Here is a 20,721-nt window from a genome sequence, read left to right as displayed (position 1 = left end):
TGATCATAATCATGGATTTTCTTTTCTGTGCATGGGAAATACTTCAAGGAAAGTGCTAGAGTAGCCCACACTTTAAATGTGTACTTCATCTGATTCAAGTGAGCCTTTTCCAAGAAGAGTGCACCTCTGACCATCATCATAGCATGGTAAACATTAATTGTTTTCTTCCCAAGGAAATTACAATATTAACTAGCAGTTTGGAAAAACACCCTTAGAAAGGCAGGTAGGCCAAAAGGTGAAGGAGCATACCAGTAACATTGTCTGCTGCATGTGAAGCAGAGATCTATCCTCTGGGAGGTGCATTTAATAATATGTAGACAAGTGTTCTTTACATCTATTGATAGAAAAAAAGTCCTTTGTAAATTACTGCTATGGAAGAATTTAGGGTCTCCATCCCTGAACTATGGCTTCAGAAGGAATCTGTTCAAGAGCTTGTGGTTGAGTGCACTTCTGTCTTTGGAACGCTTCGGCACTAGGATGGAGTAGAGAGCTAAGCCTTCTTGTTCCCTGGGAGATTGATTGGCATTCTGCAGTCTTCATATTCTGATATTTCAAATCAGTTGGATGAAGAGGAAGAGGTCAATAAAATTGGTTTTGGAATTGCATTTACTTCTAAGGTGTAAGCCAGGCTATATGTCTCTGCCTAAGAGTCACTCTCTTGCTGTAGTACTACGTACTTTCAAAGAAACAACACTTTGAAATTTCCTGCTAATTGCCCTCTGTTTGGGGGATCACCTCACACAGAGTTAGGCTGTAGTCATGCTTCTTTGAAAGAAGGAAATACCCAGATGCCTCTCATGCTACTTGGTGTATTTAATCAGGAAGCTGGACATACCTCCGCTAATTTTAGGCTGGATCAAAGGATTGTCAATACCCATAAACTCTAAAATTTCTTTTTGAGCTGCAAGGCCTCAGATTTTTATTTTTTTTAAATGAGGTTCCCATGACACATCTATTTATAGTCACCACAACACCTACCCACTGGGACACTTAAGTTACCAGCTGCCTGGGGTTTGGCTTTCCATGGCATCAGGCAGAGCTGGTATTGTTGTTGAGAGATCGTTACAGCTCTTTGCTCTTACTGTAAATCTCAGGTAGGAGAACAGGAGGTGGGGACGCAATTTCACAACAGAAATCGGACCATGCAGGCCTGGCTCTAGCACAAAACATGGAGACAGCAGAGGTAGGAAGCGCTGCTGAAGTGACCTTGTTTCTATTACTACATTATTCTTTTGACTAACGACTTACCATGTCTTTAACCAGACATTAGATTGATACTCCCACAGTTGATGCCAATCAGAACAGGTTTCTTGCAAATGGATTAATTCCCCTTCTCTCTGATGCTTCCTTTTACAGAAGGCCTAGATGAAGGAATACAGAGTCCACATAAAACTCCTGAGAATACTTTCAAATTATTCTTCCTCAGAACACTGATTCTGAGATTCTTCTTGGTGAGTTCTAACCCCAGGTCTGAAATAAGTGGAACACTAGAAATGTTCACCCTTGAGATGATCTCTAGGTGGGCTCCTTAAGCTTTATAGGTGATCCCTAAGTGTGTTTGAGGGAGGGGTGCAGGGAAGTCTTCACATGTGGCAGCTATTTCGACTCACTGAATCCCACCATGAGTCAAGCAGAGTTACACAAAGGTTGATTCACACCTTTTTAAAGGGTCTGGGGAAATAGTCAGAAATAAACGGTGAGCCAAGAGGCTCCTTATCATCTGCTCATTCCTCCATGTCTGGGACATTTTCCTCTCATCCCTCCAGAGCTAGCTGTATGGAAGGGGTAGAGAAAATAGCGTGACAATGGCCAACCTGCAGCATAAGCAGGGTCCCTTTAGTCCAGCAGGTGTGGCAACAGCCAACCCGTGATGTTTAAAAGAATCCAATTAGCCCAGGCATTTCTGCCAAATTTTCTATCCCTCCGGTTGTCCATGAAGTGCTCCTGCCAGAGAGGCCGGCCCAAACATGTTGTGCTGGAACCTGCTGTCTCAAGAAGGAGGTGTTTGCTGCAGAGCCCAAAGGCTAAGTAGCAACCCAGTAATGCTTAGAATTTAATAAACAAACTAAAGAGGATCCATTCTGGTTGTTTTGTTCTCTTATTGCTCTGAGAACAGCATCTGGTAAAGCCTTCCTGCAGTAACTGGGGTCAATTTACACTAGCTGGATTTCAGGGATGTGATCACTCCCAGCCTGCCTTGACTGGCAGCAGATACCAGACCTGTTAAAGAGCTGCAAGGAATAAGAACCATTGTAATGGATCTGCAGAATTTCCCTATGGTATCATATGTCCACAAGATGTTGCTATTACAACTGCTCCTTAAAATGTAACAAGGAGATCCAAAGTTTGCTACCTCATTATATACTGCTTACAGTTCCTAAGCATTTGCGTCTAGATTTAGAGGGTTGTATTTTTTTAAAAATCATACACACTTAAACTTGCAGGCTAAAAATAGCTTTAATCTTGACATATTACATTAGGATGAAAGACGGACTTTAGAGGGGCTAGTGCAGTATCTCAGAAATGCATACAGAAGGCTACTGCAGTGTACGGGTAGCCATGTTGGTCCTAGGATATTAGAGAGACAAGGTGGGTGAGGTAATATCTTGTATTGGACCAACTTCTGTTGGAGAGAAAGAGATCAGGTCTGTGTGGCTCGAAAGCTTCTCTCTCTCTCAAAGAAGTTGGTCCAATATAAGGTATTACCTCACACACCTTGATTCTCTCCAAAGGCTAAGTTTATTATGGTATATGCACTGACACGTCTGTAGCTGAGTACCAATCAATGTACAGCACATTTATGCAGGACAAGAAACCTTGTACTCTTTACGGACATAGCAGTCTTAGAATCTGGGACAACTGTTAGCATTATGCAGGGATGAAAAACAGTTTTAGGAGTTTTTGAGACCAAGGCTGAAGAGTCAGATTAGAACTGAATGGCAGGAATTTGGCCTGATTGTAAGATCCTTGGGCAAAAAGACATTATACAGGTTGTCAAATTATGTTCAACTATATATATTGTGACAGGGTCAGGCCAGATGGCTATAGGAGAGTAATAGAAGGCAGATATATTAGCCCCAGGCTAAGTAGGTCCCTTTTCCTGGGGTAAGGTAACAGGGAAGGTTCCAAAACAATCAGGAACCTTCTGGAGACAATTAAGACAGGCTGATTAGAACACCTGCAGCCAATCAAGAAGCTGCTAGAATCAATTAAGGAAGGCTAATCTGGGCACCTGGGTTTTAAAAAGGAGCTCACTTCAGTTTGTGGTGTGCATGTGAGGAGCTGGGAACAAGAGGCACTAGGAGCCAAGAGTGAGAACGTGGACTGTTGGAGGACTGAGGTGTACAAGCATTGTTGGACACCAAGAGGAAGGTCCTATGGTGAGGATAAAGAAGGTGTTTTGGGAGGAAGCCATGGGGAAGTAGCCCAGGGAGTTGTAGCTGTCGCACAGCTGTTCCAGGAAACACTCTAGACAACTCCACAGGGCCCTGGGCTGTAACCCGGGGTAGAGGGCGGGTCCAGGTTCCCCCCAAATCCTCCCAACTCCTGGTCAGACACAGGAGGAGTCAACCTGGACTGTGAATTCAGAAAAACAGCCAAGCTGAGGGCTGCCATGAAGCTCCAAGGCAAGCATATCCACCAATAAGCGCAAGACCCACCAAGGTAGAGGAGGAACTTTATATATATATGTATTATGTTCAACTATATTTTTTATGTTTATATATATATTTACACACACACACACGACACTCCACATTGTTGGGCACTGTGTTGGGCACAACCTTGAGCTGGAGTTTGGATTTCAAATAAGAAAGGATTAAACAAAATGTATTTTGAAAGACATTTCTGAATGTTACTATTCAGGTCCCCCAAAGGCAACTTTGAGTTCTTGATGACACCTTTGAGGCAAGAGGTTTATTTGCAGGGTATCTACCGTGTACACTGAAAGGCAAGTCAGGCCAGTGCTCCAAAGTCAGTGATCAAGATCATTACTTAGCTGTCACCTACAACAAACCAAAGCAGAAGCAGCAGAGAGCACAGAAATGCTTTTTATACAATCACAGCAGCAATAATATCTCATTTTAATTTACTTGAGAGAATGGGACCAAACCACCTCTGCCACCCACCCTAAAAAAATGTGTTTTCTTTTCAGACAACCTAATTTGAAGTCTTAAACGCCACTGAGCAAGGGATCAGCATTTCTCTCCCTCCCTGCCTGAACCAATTCCATTTTAGCCAATAACTCTCTGCTTCCCTAAATACCCGTTTGCCATTTCAACTGGACACAGTGTTATTATTCTTCCTCACTTCATGCCCTAAAACCTGTTCTAGAAGGCTGCTGTGAGCAGCAGCTGCTTTGTTTCACAGCAGAGGTGACTGCATTTCAGTGTTAGTCAGTGAGCACTACATTTCCTTTGGCCACCTTACAAGTGTGCTGCGGGACACACTTAGTGGGGCCAACCCAACCTCTGTAACAGTCATCCCCAAACTTTTTACCTCATGCCCTCTCCTTACCCATGTCCATGCCTCCCCACCCCAAACCGGAGCTGGGACCAGGGGAGATGTGGACAGGAGTAAGAGGGCTAAAGCTGGGGGTGTGGAGTCAGGAGCGGAGCTAGGGGGCATTCCCTCCCCACCCCCTGTGGGGGATGGCCCAGGCCCTAGCTGTACCTAACCCTCTAGGATTGTCCTGGAGTCTCCAGGAATTAAAAAGATTAATCTTTAATTAAATATTATGTCATGTGATGAAACCTCCAGGAATCCGTCCAACCAAAATTGGCAACCCTAGCTGCACCCCTCCCCGAATGTTCCTCTGTGCCCCCCCCCAAGGGGTGCACCCCACGGTTTGGGGAACCTCTGCTCTATAATGAGGCAAGACTCTTGCCTCATTACTGAAAAAATACCATAGGACTGGATCTGGCAAGGCCCATCTTCCTGTGTGTGGTATTCCATGAGAGAAAGGTTTACAGGGTCAGACTCCTAGTCTGTAGTGACTGCAAGATCCTTGGGCAAAAAGGCGTTTTAAAAGAACAAAGTAGCATTTTATTAGACACAATTGCTCAGGTAGAAAAAGTCTCAATCAAAACTTTAATACACAACATCCAAAATCGATTATGGGAAACTGTAAAGATAAGGGGGAGATTTTCAAAGGCATGATGTGCAGTTAGGCACCTAACTCTCACTGAAAGTCAGTGGCAGATGCACAATGAATGCCCTGTGCCTTTGAGCATGTCCCACAGTACAATATCAGACACCAGAGAGAGCCCATTAAGTTAAATAAATACAATGGGAAAAAAACACACCAATGAGCAATGACTTTTGCTAGATTTGAGACAAGCTGTTAAATGTACAGGTGATAAAACCTTATCTAGGTACCTGTATGGCTCACAATCACTTAACTATCCAAGTTTTTAGTAATAACCTTCTAGACACAAATTACCCTCAAATAGTTGCCAACAGCTCGAAGATGAGTACCTGAGGGACAATTCTCCAGATAAAATGACAGGCTGGGGTGCATTCTGGTGGATGTCAGAGTATTTTCAGAAGTGTTGGTGTTTGGCTAACCATCCAGAAATTTAACTAGATAAACATTCAGAAGAAGTTTATCTGGATATACTGAGACACACAGACAAGGCTACCTGAACCCTATTTTCAAACTCCCCCTCCATCTTCACATTTGTCCTTAGGGAAAAGTCCTCAGGGGCTGTGAGAAGAAGCTGAATACTAGAGGGTACGCTGTCCCCAAGGCATGAAGAATTTGTAAGATTGCCGCATACGTTCTATTTTGGTTCTTCAACCAAAAGAAAAGTATTTTTGGTCAACAAATATTTTTGAATAATAAAGATAATTGTTGCAACTTGACAGAGAGAGTAGAGTAATATGATTTTTTTAAATGAAAACATAACCTAAACAGGATTTGAACACTGTACCTGAAATATAAGTCCAATTGTATCTACAATAAGATTTTTGCTGAAGTATCACTGAGAAGCACAAGAATATTATTAATGCAAGAGCTACACATTTCAAACAAAAGTCTCAATCCTACAATCTGGTGAAGGTGAAGTCCAACATAGATCAGATATAATGATGAGGACCAGAGTGTCCCCCCAGTTAATGCATTTATATGTTAATTATATATTTCAGTTGTCTTCAGCTAAAGATGGAAGAGGAAGAAGGAAAACTTTCCTACTTTGAGCTATAAATGCCTCCAAAAGTCAGGCAATTTATCTGTCTACTATGTCATTTGTCTCTCTTGATCCCAGAATAATTTTTTAATGTATCTTAAGCAAGTCCCCATATATATGAAAGGATTATGGGGAAAAATAAGTGTTGCAAAAATTAAGAAACTTTGTGATGTTGGTGTCTCTTGCATAGTAGCATAAACTGCTAGTTGAAAGTTAGGTGCGTGAAGCGTATTAGAACTAACTTTTGATCAACCACAGCTTGGGCATGAACTTTGAGACCTTCCCACTAGGTTTCTTTAGGGAGAGAAGCAAAGCTTAATGTTGCATGTTTCTCCACATAAGCAAATACATATCATGCAGGACCAATCTATCCTTTCATTAGGTTGGCGAAGTTGCCTTTGCTGATGGGAAGATGGGTGGGGAAATCAGCGGCAGTGAGAAACATTCTAGGATATGCTATTCGGGGAGGTTTAACCAAAGCTCTATTCCCTGCAATGAAAAGTTAAAGGCCCGGCCCCTCATCCAGCACAGGGGGTGAAAGTCTATGATATCTGAGCTCCACCTCAGAGGCAGAATGACACAGGAAGACAAATCCTGGCATATTTTTATTCTGTTTTCCAGCTCAAAAAAGTTTGTTGCCTCAAAATTGAGCTCAATTTTGAAGAGTTCCCATCACAGATCTCATTTAACTCCTCTCATCTAGAGCACCGATCCTACACCAGTGCTGCTTCTGGAGGGACCAATTTGAAATGTCAATGGACATATGACCAGAAGACTCAGGTGGCACTGGTGTTTTCTAAACATTTTTAAACGACTTTAAAAGGTATGGGGAAACAAGTGGGGAAGGGGAAAAAGTTATGATTAATTTGGTTTGCCTCTTTTTGACATGAATGAGGTTGCTTCTAGTCAGCAACATTAGTTTAAAAGCAGAAAGAAGAGGGGTTGATATACTAGAAAATGCAAGTTAAAGAAGTCTCAGGAGCCAGAGACTATGAAGAGCAGGTCTGCAAAAGAGAAAGATATCCATAGAGACCAGCAGATGTACTAACACAAAGCGTGTCAAGACAGCTGTTTTTCCCCACTTATCCATAGTAATAAGATGAAGTTAAACATAGAAGAAGGAATAGGAGAACATATGTAATTCTCTGCACCTTCCTAAGAAAGGTCTGTGCAACTCAGACATATTGAGACGTGTCAGTTTTCCACGTTAACCCCAGCAAATAAGACAACTCATTTCCAAAATATAGTTTCTCAGTACAGTTGAGTAATATCAGAAAAATCAAGATGTTGAGGAGTATCTGCACATATCATAGCCATAACTCCTGGATGGCTTACAGTCTCGCATGGGAAACTACAAGAATACCAAAATATTTGCAAAAATCCTTTACTACTTTATCACTATATGCCATAATATACTGCACACTACAGCTATCCAAGTTAAATTAAGATGCTTTTTAGCTGTTATCTTTTTTTATCTATAGTTCCACTGGCTTGCAGAACTAATAAGATTTGTTCAGCAACAGAGTCAGTAAATGCCTAAAATACCCCTCCTGCAAAAACACCACCATTTCCTGTGATATGCTGTGGCTCTCTTGACAGGCTAGGATGATTGAAAATCATCTAATTACTTAAATTACTACGGCCTGTTTGCAAAGCTAAGATGGTTGGTCTTTTTAAACCATCTCAAGGCAGAGTAAAAAGCAACTATAAAGAATACCTATATAAAGAATATATTACATAGAATTCAGTAAGGTTTCCTTTTTCTTAGTCTCCTTTTATATCCTTGCTCATATATAACCACCAGCACAAGGGTACTGAGAAAACTAACTTCGTAAATCAAAAAGTACAGACTGCCAGTTGTTAAGGCAAAGCATGTCAATTCTTCCCTGCTGAACATTCAGCCTCATACACACTGGACCCCCTCTGGTATACCCCTCCGGCAATACCAAAACCCCCATCATCTGGTCATCGTAAAGCTGGCAAAAGGGGGAGGGCGGAGAAATCATGTTATAATTTGTCACACTGTTTACTCTAAGAAAAATGAAGTGGAGAATTTTTAAATGAGTAGCTTTTCCCTCCAGACCTCATTATGAAGGTGGGGGGGGGGAGGGAGGAAAGTCGATCAAAAGCTCTAATTCAGTTGCTACACTGGAGGCAGGATAAACCAGAAACAAATATAAATGCTAAGATGTGTGCATGACATGAAGCCTTCTCTTCTGTGTTTTTCAATCTTAAAACAAATTAACTCTGAATTCTCCAGCACTGTAGTGTGTGGAGATACATACACACACACACACTTCAGAGCTGGTACTGACAATGAAATATACATACACACACTATATAAACATCCACACATACAAATACACACATTCCAGACAAGATATTAGATAATGAGGTACTATCAAAATCTGTAAAAGTTACACTCTAAAATATTGCATATATAAATTATCAGGAGAGGGACAGAAGCACAAAATAAAAGAACAGAATACAGCATAGACTGCAGTCAGAGAAAAAGGTGATCCCAGCAGCAACTTTCTGGACAGAAATACTTCCCATTTCCAGTTCTCATCTGATTGAAATGAGGCAGCTGCATTAAAGCTTCCCTGCCACCACTATGTTACCACAATAGAAAGAAAGAAAAGCTCTTCTGTACCAGGCAGAGAACATCTTCTGAATCCATCCCTGCACCAGACACTAATATATAAATACCATCATTACCATCACCTTTCCAGACCACAGCAACAGATCGACCAAGCAATGCCCTCTCTCATCAGCTGCTACACATTAAATAAACTATCATATTAGTAAAATTACACTCTTCCTGCTGGAGTCTCTTTCCAATCTGGCTTCCCTTTGCACTGCTGGCAGGGTTGGTTTCCTCCCCCGCAATAGCGAGAGAATGGGGATGAGATTTGGTGGCAGCAAAATTCTCACTCTGCAAGGGTTGCACTGCAGACAGTTCTCCACCCCACAGACCCCTTTCAAGGAGCTTAATTTCCCCCCACTAGCTAGAGCTAAAATGTGGTTGGTCGATTGGTTTAGGGGGGAAGGAGAGAATACATGCAATATCCTGTTAGGAGCATCCCACCAGGACAAGGAGCTTGGGGTAGAAGACTTGCATGCGGCATCTCCCTCCCCCCCCCCCCCCCAACACACTGCCAGGAGCAGCATCCGCCCCCTCCCCCGACACACACCCCTACAAGGAGCTCAGGGTAGGGGAATGGGACTTCAATGACATATCTGCCCCCCCTCCCCCCGCAAGGAGCTTAGGGTAGGGGAGTGTGAGTTCCATCCAGCATCTGGCCCCTTCCCACATACACTCTGCAAGGAGCTCAGTCAGGGTAGAGGAGGGGGGACTTGAATGCAGTATCTGCCACACAAACAGAATGGGACTTGCATGCAGCGTCTGGTCCCCTCCCCCCACACAAACATGCACACTGCACGGAGCTTGGGGTCGGGGAGCGGGACTTGCATGCAGCATCTAACCCCCTCCCCCCACACAAACACACTGCAAGGCACTCAAGGGGCTTCCACACACTATTCCCCCGCCAGCACTGCAGCATCCAACTCCCCGCTCCGGAGGGAGCTCTCAGCGGCGGTGGTGTCTACAGCGGTTCCCTCCTCCCCCCCTGCCGGGGGCACAAAGGCTCCGACTCGGCCCCTTCCTCTGCTGACCCCGCTCTGGGAGCAAAGCCCTAGCAAGCGCCAGTGCCGGGCTGGCTGCCGGGGCTTTACCTCCTCCCCCCTTACCTGGGCTGGGACTCTGCCGCCCCCTCGCCTCCACTCCTGCTCCTCACAGACCGAGCGGGACCAGCCGCACCAGCTCTATTGTGTGACTGCTTCAGAGCAGAGCCACACACGGAGACTACTAATGAACCCGGGAAGCTGAGTAGCAGCAGATACAGCCTCCTCCCCAGCAGCCCCGGGCTCTGCATGACGCATAACCAAAGGCCTGGAAGCTTTGAGGAAGGGAAGCCCAGTCCGCCTTTGGGGTCTGAGAGGCCTCAGCAAGCTGCCCCCCCCCCGTCCCCACTCATTAACATTTTACCCTATTCCCTGGCCCTCCCACAGTCAGCAGCAGAGAAAGAATCAGGGCAAACAGGACTTTCCTAATATAATCTTCCCCAGGTTCTCTATGATATTAACTGGAGATGGCCCCAAGCCCCAAAAATCAGAGTTCAGATTATTACCTTTCTGTCCCCTTTCCTCATAAAGTTTGGGAGCGTTTGATCCTGCGGTTTTGGTACAGATGCACCTCTACTATAAAGATATCCCATATCTAGCTGGGAAAAACAAACTACCTTTTTTTTAATAAGAACATAAGAATGGCCATACTGGGTCAGACCAAAAGTCCATCCAGCCCAGTATCCTGTCTACAGACAGTGGCCAACGGCAAGTGCCCCAGAGGGAGTGAACCTAACAGGTAATGATCAAGTGATCTCTCTCCTGCCATCCATCTCCACCTTCTGACAAACAGAGGCTAGGGACACCATTCCTTACCCATCCTGACTAATAGCCATTAATGGACTTAACCTCCATGAATTTATCCAGTTCTCTTTTAAACCCTGTTATAGTCTTAGCCTTCACAACCTGCTCGAGCAAGGAGTTCCACAGGTTGACTGTGCGCTGTGTGAAGAACTTCCTTTTATTTGTTTTAAACCTGCTATCCATTAATTTCCATTGGTGACCCCTAGTTCTTATATTATGGGAACAAATAAATAAATTTTCCTTATTCACTTTCTCCACACCACTCATGATTTTATATACCTCTATCATATCCCCCCTCAGTCTCCTCTTTTCCAAGCTGAGAAGTCTTAGCCTCTTTAATCTCTCCTCATATGGGATCCATTCTAAACCCCTAATCATTTTAGTTGCCCTTTTCTGAACTTTTTCTAATGCCAGTATATCTTTTTTGAGATGAGGGGACCACATCTGTCCGCAGTATTCAAGATGTGGGTGTACCATGGATTTATATAAGGGCAATAAGATATTCTTTGTCTTATTCTCTATCCCTTTTTTAATGATTCCTAACATCCTGTTTGCTTTTTTGACTGCCGCTGCACACTGCGTGGACGTCTTCAGAGAACTATCCACGATGACTCCAAGATCTTTCTCCCAATTAGTTGTAGCTACATTAGCCCCCATCATATTGTATGTATAGTTGGGGTTATTTTTTCCAGTGTGCATTACTTTACATTTATCCACATTAAATTTTATTTGCCATTTTGTTGCCCAATCACTTAGTTTTGTCAGATCTTTTTGAAGTTCTTCACAGTCTGCTTTGGTCTTAACTATCTTGAGCAATTTAGTATCATCTGCAAACTTTGCCATCTCACTGTTTACCCCTTTCTCCAGATCATTTATGAATAAATTAAATAGGATGGCTCCTATTCATATTAATATTTAATATTATGTACAGGTACGCTCCATTGCCAATGGATATGGTGATGAAGTATTTGCTCTGTATGGTGGACAAATAGCTAGAAAATGGGTGAAAAGAATCAATTGGATAATTTGCTTTAAAATATTGGGAAGTTAGTCAGATACATTATTCAACGAATTTTGGAATAGCTCTAATCACACACTCCCCTCCTCAGATTAGGAGGTTCATACCTGCCTACAAATGGTAAAGTCTGAGAGCTTCACCTCAGCTGCCAATAAGTTTTCTCTGCACTGTTTCAAAACAAATCAGACATACAATACATTTTTATATTAAAAAAATTCAGAAGACCACCAACTGGCAACGGAAGGGGTACTCTAAGGCTGGGAGTCAAGTGCTGTCCTTTGGGCCATGTTTGGCTTTTTGAGTCCAGTTCTAGTTTCTGCTGTAGCTCCTTTACAATGGTACGACTTTAGGGTTGCAAGGTGTCTGGTTTTCAACGATCAAGTCCGGTCAAAAAGGGGACCTGGCAGTATCTGGTCGGCACTGCTGACTGGACACTAAAAGTTCGGTTACCAGAGTAACCGCCATCAGCCTCCCCACCCAGACGCAGGAAGATAACAGAGAGCCTCAGCAGCATCTACAGGGGGCCTTTCATAGCCCGAGGAGATGGCTCTGGTTGAGGAGGGGGTTAGCCCAGGGTTGGGGAAGGGAATGCCTGCAGGTTCACAGTGACAGGCGAGGGGAGGGCAAGCTTCCTGAGCATGCTGGAGAGGCCACGGGAAGGAAGGAGGCAGCCCACTATCTGTGGGGTGCAGATGTCGGGAGAGGACCCATTTGGAAAGCAGCCCCTGGCCCTGCTCTGCTCACCCCGTCCGGGTAGCAGAGGGGCCTGGGCTTGGCGCACCACACATGCCCACTTCCCCTGAAGGGCCAGCCTGGGCTGCCAGTCCCAGCTCCATGCATGACATGATCACCATCCAGGTAGGAGCCCGGCCACTCCCCTGGCAGTGCTCCCTGGCAACTCGGGCGTCTGCTCACTCCGGGTAGCAGAAGCTGGCAGGCTCTGGTGCTTTGCAAACAGCCCACCCCAGCTGTAGCCAAGGTAGCCAGGATCCAGGGCCCCCAGAGCCTCTCACTGTCATGTGCAGAGGAACGAGGAGTGGAGGCTCATTAAACCCCTCAGAAGAAGTAGGGAGACCCCAGAAATAATATTTCCATGTAAGTTTTCTGGAGCCAGCCAGGGTAAGCAGGTTGTGGCTGCCGAGGAAGGGCGGCTACAAACAATGGGGCAAGTTCCCCAGATGGTCCAGTTTTCAGTCCCTGCCCCCAGTTCCACAGACCTGGATGGGCAGGGAATGCCTGGGTGTGTTTGGGACCATCCCTTGCCTCAGTGTTGGAGGCCCGGGGGAGCTGGAGTCAGGACTCCTAGGTTCTCTCCCCAGCTCTGGGAGGGGAGTGGAGACTAGTGCTTTGAGCAAGGGGGGCTGGGACTCATGGCTCCTGAGCTCTATCCCTAGCTCAGAGAGGAGAATGGTGTTTTCTGGTTAGAGCAGGGGGGACTGGGAGTCAGGACTCCTGGGTTCCAGTGGCAGATTCACCCCTGGGCCAATGTGGCCCATGCCCAGGGGCTCTGGACAAATGGGGCACCCCCACGCCCTGACCCACTCTGTCCACCCAGCGCTCCAGCCAGGGAGCAGGGGAAGCCCCTGTGCCTAACCCTGCTCCCTGGCAGGAGCACCAGGCGGGCGGGACATAGCTCCGCACAAAGGTGGATTTACAGTAAAACACAGGGTGCCCTGGCATGCGGGCTCCAGGGCCAGGCAGCTGTGGGGGCAGAAGCTTGGTCTTGCTGGCTCCTGCTGCAGGCTCTGCACCCACCAGCAACCAAGCTCCCCCTCCTCTGACTCTTTGCTGCCTCCTCCCCTGAGTGTGCTGTGTTCCCACCCTTCCCAGTCCCTCCCAGTGCTTCCCCCGCCGCCAAACAGCTGTTTGCCGGCGCTCAGGTCCCTCCAGGAGGGGCGCTCAGGTCGCTCCAGGAGGGGAAGGAGAGGGGCTGCAGCATGCTCAGGGAATGAGGCAGAGAAAAGGTAAGGGTTGGGCCTTTGGGAAGGAGGTGGAATCGGGGTAGGGCGGAGCAAAGGCGGGGCCCCCACACTCCCCCTACACATACCCCACCCCCCACAGCCCCTGCAGTGAGCCGCTCAGGGCAGGGGGCTAGGAGCACCCCCACAACCCCAGCCCACACCCCCAGACCCCAGTCCTGACTCCTGCACCTCCCTCACACAGTCCCTGCCCCCTGCACCCCCCCAGACCCCAGTCCTGACTCCTGCACCTCCCTCACACAGTCCCTGCCCCCTGCACCCCCCCCCACATCCTCCCCCCACCCCTCGCACCAAATGGGAACTCCTGCACACATACACCCCACATTCCCACCTGCACCCCTCGCACCAAATGGAAGCTGCCCAAGGTAAGCACCTCACACCCCAACCTCCTGCCCCAACCCTGAGCCCCCTCCTGCATCCTAACTCCTGGCTAGACCCTGCACTCCAACCCACTCCTGCACCCTAACTCCCTCCCAGACCCTGCACCCCCAGCCCTGACTCCTGCACCCCTCTCACACACACCCTGCCCTTCCTGACTCCTGCCCCCCCCCAGTCCCCTGCCTACCCTGACTCCTGCACCACCCCACCACATCCCCACCTGGACCCCTCACACCAAATGGGAGCTGCCCCAGGTAAGTGCTCCACACCCCAACCCCCTGTCCCAGCCCTGAGCCCCCTCCCGCACCCTAACTCTTGGCCAGACCCTGCACCCCAACCCCCCACCTGCTCCTGCACCTTAACTCCCTCCCAGACCCTGCACCCCCAGCCCTGAGCCCCCTCCTGCACCATAAGTCCTGGCCAGACCCCACACCCAAATGCTTTTTTACATTTTTTTTATAAAGCGTTCTTATCCCAAGCACTTCACAATAGTTAGCTAACGTTACAAAAATGAAGCTGAGCACAGGGCCCCACTAACTCTAAATCCACAACTGCTGCACACAGGCAAGCCACATAAGGGCCAGGGCAGAAGCTGCAGTCTTGGAGAAGACCCTCCCTTGATTCTCTACTGACCCTCAGCAGCAAGATATCTTCCATAATGATCACATTCTGTGGAAAATGTGGGGACGGGAATGATTATCAAGCTCCTCCCACAGCGCTGGCTCTCCCCAAGAGCCATGTGCCCAGTGTATAGCAGGGCCCAGGAAAAGCAATTTACCCTGCCCCTGTGGCTACTCGCCATTTTGGGGGTCTTGTGGCTCATATGTGCTTGCCTGGGGTCAGCTAGTTAGTGACAGGCGTGGGAGTACTCGCTGTGTTTTAAATCACTGAATCAGTGTTCTGTGTGTTGCAAACAATTCTGTAAAATGGGGTAGGTGGGGTCTCCCAGGATCACAATGGACATTACTACTTCCCCTACAGTGATCTGGTCTGGGAAGAAAGTCCCTGCTTGCAGTTTCCTGAACAGGCCAGTGTTCCGAAAGATGTGTGCATCATGCACCTTTTCAGACCAGCCTGCATTAATGCTGTGAAACGCCCATGGTGATCCACAAGTGCCTGGAGAACCACTGAGAAATACCCCTTGCAATTAATATACTCAGTGGCTAAGTGGTCTGGTGCCAGAATTGGAATATGCATGCCATCTATCGTCTCTCTGCAGTTAGGGAAGCCCATTTGTGCAAAGCCATCCACAATGTCACACACACTGCCCAGAGTCATGGTCTTTTGGAGCAGGACGCAATTAATGGCCCTGCACACTTCCATCAACACGAGTCCAACGGTCGACTTTCCCACTCTGAACTGGTTAGCGACCGATCGGTAGCAGTCTGGAGTAGCCAGCTTCCACAGTGCAATCGCCACACACTTCTCCAATGGCAGGGCAGCTCTCATTCTCGTGTCCTTGTGCCGCAGGGCTGGGGTGAGCTCATCACACAGTCCCATGAATTTGGCTTTCCTCATCCGAAAGTTCTGCAGCCACTGCTTGTCATCCCAGATGTGCATCATGATGTGATCCCACCACTCAGTGCTTGTTTCCCGAGCCCAAAAGTGGCATTACACTGTGGTCAGCACCTCCGTGATGCCACAAGCAAGCTCATGTCATAGCTACTATGCATGGCGAGATCAATGTCGTACTCCTCTTGCCTTTGTAGTTTAAGGAATAACTCCACTGCCACTCGTGGTCAGAGCATGCAGCATACTGGTCAACAGTTTGGGACCCACTCCTGCAGCCCAAAGAGGCAGGGAGTGCAATACACAAACCATTGAAGGGTGGCACCAAATGTAGACGGAAGTACATGGATTGCTGGGATGTGAAGCAATGCATCACGGGGCACTGGGACAGGACCCAGAATGCCCCATGACCCCCTCCGCCTTCCCACAACGCTTAGCGGCAGAAGAGAAAGAGGTGCTTTGTGGGATAGCTGCCCAGAATGCACCACTCCGAATACCACCGCAAGTGTGAACATGCTATTGCGCAGGCAGCTGACAGTGTGAACACACAACAGCGATTTCCCTTCTCTGAGTGGTGCTGTAACTCCCGGCGCTGTAACTCTGCCAGTGTAGACATGCCCTAAGACTAGCCCTAAGAAAAAGGGAGTAAAAGAGATTGAACATTAGAGCTGGAGACATGGACACAGCTAAGCATAATCTACAGTAGGGTCATAGACTGATAGTATTAGTACAAGATGGAAGAAACATCTCCCTGGGAGGAATGGATATAGACCCCCATACAAGATATAGGAATCATAAGATGATTCATTTAATATTTGAAGGCTCATCATGGTGTACAGTGCCCTGGGAACATAATTTTTTTTTATGGTGAATGATAAACATATTTGATCGCTCAGGCCTTTTCTTAGAAACGATTAGATAATCATTAAACACAGTGGGTGCCTTTGGAAGTATTTTGAATATAAAGGCACATCTGGGAGGCAATTGTGACAGAAGGTAAGCTAGTGTACATACAAATTGCAGATTTCTAGCAACTCCTCAGATTTGAGTGTAAGGGTGAGCACAAATATCTCATGACACCAAAAGTGAAAAGGAATTTTAATTTAGTTGACTTGCATTCCCATCAGCTAGATGTTATGCAGTGTAGTCATTATGTATCCAACCCAGTTAGGCATGTGGTTTATACTTGTGCATTGTGGTCTACTTGTATCTGATCTGCCAAACATCTTTATGCTGTTACTTCATTATATTTTGGTTCTTTCTTTCATATATAACATTTTATGTATAAAATTGTCCACACTGGTGTACACATACATAACTTAAAATTTATTTGCAGCTCTGTGGTTTATGGGGGAATAACGTGTTGTGTGTCATAAACTGAATGAACCGAGTCTTGAAAACTGATTAATTCTATAGAAATAACCCCATTTACATGGAAAGGGCAAACTTCGCTAAAGCAGTTCACCAAAAGTAGAAATCAGGGCTTGATGGGGAGGGAGCACGAGTGGTCTCTCCTTCAAGTGACTTCTCCCTTTAGGACTGTGTTGCTCCAAAAGTGGTGCCCTATTGAAGTTCCCATTAAGTGTTCTTCCTCAGCCTCATATTGCAATTAGTGACTTATCCAGATACTTATTATAGTTTCTCATTAAAATTACATACAAAAGTGAAAGGAAAAAAGGGTGCATATTAACTTGTATATTCATATCCTAATAAGCTAGTTCCATGCTCTTCTGCAAACTCTGCAGAACCCTTTCCACGTAAGTCCCCTGTGGAGACAAAAGCAGCATTCCCCCTTTGGTGCAGGTGAGGAAAGATACACACAAAAACAGCTCTCCTCTCACACAAAAACAGCTCTCCTCTCCCCACTTATGGATCCCGTCAGACAATCTGGATCCTGGTTACTGAAAAATTATTTTATGGTAAGCAAACAATTAAGGCTGTTTATGCATTTTTGTAATTTATTGCAAATCTGAAGTAGATACAAATCAAAACGCACAACTCATTGTGAAAGACATAAGATATCATATTGCCTCTATATAAATCCATGGTATGCCCACATCTTGAATAGTGCGTGCAGATGTGGTCGCCCCCATCTCAAAAAAGACATATGGGAATTGGAAAAGGTTCAGAAAAGAGCAACAAAAATGATTAGAGGTCTGGAGCGTCTGCCATAATGAGGAGAGATTAATAAGACTGGGATTTTTCGGCTTGGTAAAAAGATGACTAAGAGGGGATATGATAGAGTTCTATAAAATCATAACTGGTGTGGAGAATAAATAAGAAAAAGTGTTATTTACTCCTTCTCATAACACAAGAACTAGGGGTCACCAAATGAAATTAATATGCAGCAGGTTTAAAACAAACAAAAGAAAGCATTTTTTTCACACAACGCACAGTTAACCTGTGGAACTCCTTGCCAGAAGATGTTGTGAAAGCCAAGACTATAATAGGGTTCAAAAAAGAACTAGGTAAATTCATGGAGGATAGGTCCATCCATGGCTATTAGCCTGGATGGGCAGGGATGGTGTCCCTAGCCTCTGTTTGCCAGAAGCTGAGAATGGGCGAGAGGGGATGGATCACCTGATGATTGCCTGTTCATGACTGCATTGGCCACTGTTGGAAGACAGGATACTGGGCTAGATGGACCTTTGATCTGACCCAGTAGGGTGGTTCTTATGTTCTTAACCCATTCTGTGCAAATGGAGTTTAGCTATTCCTTAAATATTATTTACAAAGCATAACAGTTAAAAGGTTACTTTAAAAAGTAGTGTTACCGCTAGAAATCCAATAAGTAATTTTATCCCCTAAAAATATATATAAACAAGTGTGTACATTCTAATGCATACGAAATTACTCCCACTCAACCACGCACAAACTGCCCTACATTCTTTCCAATATTTGTGTTAAAGTGTCTGCAATGCTTTGCATATTAATAATTCTAGACTACAGGTACCAGCATCATTCTGCAGCTATTACAGGAGCATTTCATCCCAGGAGGCAATATCTTTCCCCTCCAGAGTAGGATAAATTCTAGTCTCATAAATATTTAAGCCTGTTGCAAATCACCTCTTAAAGGTATTTTCAAATCCTAGAAGGCTGAAGACCTTTGGTTTAAAATAAAATATGAATGTTAGGTCAATTCATATAGATATATGTCATCTTTATATGAAAATGAACGGGAACTAACAGAATCTTATCACCCACATGACTCTGTTTGAAACCTTAAACAAAGGTTAGTTAGAGCCTACTATATATCATGCTAAGCAGTGTCTACATTACCATTTTAGGATATTTCATCTGTGCAGTAAACAATTTTTATCACTTGGTTAACATGAATATCATATTAGCAAAACTATCAAATGTGTGCAGAGTGAGTGTTGGTTAATTTTAAATTAATTCTTTCTATTTTACTGTTCATTGAATGAGTGATGTTCTTCTCTCTGGCAAATCAAGGGCCAGATCACTACAGGAGGAAGTCTCAGCAAGGATCCCCTCAGAGTTCCTCACCATTGTTCTTTGTGGGGCAAAATTCAACTCCCTTCCCCCCTAAAGAATAACTGAGGGCTTGGCTACACTTGCAAGTTATAGTGCATTAAAAGAGCCCTGGGCACACTAGCTCAGTATCCATCCACAATAACAAGGCACGTACAGTGCACAGACTCCGCAGCTGGTCCACTCCTGCTACTCCATCTCAGCAAGTGGAATAATGTTTTGTGCGCCCCCGCTGGAGTGCCGCAGCACCAGTGTGGACGCCCTGGTCTGTCAGTGTGCTCTGATTGGCCTCCAGAAGTGTCCCACGATGCCTGTTGTAGCCACTCTGATTATCACTTTGAACTCTACTGCCCTGCCCTCAGGTGACCAACCGTCAGAACCGCGCTCAAATTCTCTGGGAATTTTGAAAATCCCCTCCTGTTTGCTCAGCCACGCATGGAGTGCTCTCAGTGAATCTTTCCAGGTGACCATGCCTCCACCCGCCAGGCGATCCACTATGGAACAATGGCGAGGCGCTGGACCTCATCAGTGTTTGCGGGGAGGAAGCTGTCCAATCCCAGCTGCACTCCAGATGTAGGAATTACGATACCTTCGAGCAGATATCAAGGGACATGATGGAAAGGGGCCATGACCAGGACGCATTGCAGTGCAGGATTAAAGTAAAGGAGCTGCGGAATGCCTACCACAAAGCCTGTGAGGCAAACAGCCGCTCCGCTGCTGCCCCTGAGACCTGCCGTTTCTACAAAGAGCTGGACGTGATACTTGGGGCCAACCCCACCTCCACTCCGAGTACCACCATGGACATTTCAGAGCCCCTTTCAACAAGATGGGAGGAGGAGGAGGAGCAAAGCAGGAGCGAGGGTGCTGAGGCGGAGGAAGACACCCTGGAATCCCTAGATGCATGCAGCCAGCAGCTGTTCTCAAGCCAGGAGGAAGGTAGCCAGTCACGGCAGGCGGTGCTTGGGGAAGGACAAACACCAGAGGAGGTTCCCGGTAAGCGGTTTTATTTTGGGAAGGAAGTTATTCGGTGCAGGCTCTTGGGGTGAGGAGGGTTAGGGCTGAATGCCTGCCTAGATGCAGAATAGGGCGTTGATGCGCTCTCTCACATCATGGTAATTGGCCTCTGTGATCTCTTCAAAGGTCTCATCCAGAACTTGGGCAATGCACTTGCACAGGTTTCTTGGGAAAGCCACTATGTTCCTTGTCCCAGTAAGGATAACTTGTCCGCACCACTGCCGTGAAGGGTGGGGGGACCATTGCTGCACACAGACAAGCTGCATATGGGCCAGGGCAGAAGCCACATTGCAGTAGAAGACCCTCCCTTGCTTCCCAGCAGTGAGATATCTTCCAGGATGAACTCCTGTGGAAAATGTGGGGACAGTGTTCAGTATAGGGGCCCCCTGCCGCTGTTGGCTCTCCCCCAGGCACAGAAACCCGGAGGACAGTACAGCCATGAAAATCAGTCACGCTTGACCCTGTGCTTACTCACCATTTTGGGGCTCCCATGGGTTGTGCACGCTCACTTTGGGATGGGCAAATTATGCTATTATGTAGGCTGTGCTTGCCCTTGAGTATGGGGGAATCATTGCTCTGTCTGGTGTGAACAATGCTGCCTCTGTTAAGTGTTGCGTTTTGCCTTTACAGATGCAACTTTGAGATCTCAGCCGTCCGT

General features: G+C 46.2%; 1 protein-coding gene across 6 annotated transcripts in view; it reads right to left on the bottom strand.

Annotated features, from left to right (window-relative positions):
• APBA2 (amyloid beta precursor protein binding family A member 2) overlaps positions 1-20,721 on the bottom strand; it is a 236,850-nt gene that overhangs the window by 189,331 nt on the left and 26,798 nt on the right. For 2 of the 6 annotated variants that reach the window (XM_073303674.2, XM_073303677.2), the window contains exon 1: positions 9,936-10,064. The exons of 1 other annotated variant lie outside the window; for it this stretch is intronic. Coding sequence is in view for 2 of the 5 variants with exons in the window: in XM_073303680.2 (XP_073159781.1) it covers positions 8,904-8,906 (3 nt within the window). In the remaining 3 variants the exon portion in view is untranslated. Of the gene's footprint in view, positions 1-1,248; positions 1,345-8,903; positions 8,926-9,935; positions 10,066-20,721 lie in introns of those variants that run through there. 3 more of the 6 variants (XM_073303676.2, XM_073303680.2, XM_073303679.2) reach the window with 3 other exon arrangements.

This window comes from Lepidochelys kempii, chromosome 10, assembly GCF_965140285.1.
Source record: "Lepidochelys kempii isolate rLepKem1 chromosome 10, rLepKem1.hap1, whole genome shotgun sequence".
Classification (NCBI taxonomy): domain Eukaryota; kingdom Metazoa; phylum Chordata; order Testudines; family Cheloniidae; genus Lepidochelys; species Lepidochelys kempii.
The sequence above is the reverse complement of the archived record's forward strand: the minus strand, read 5'-3'. Positions and strand labels throughout refer to the sequence as shown.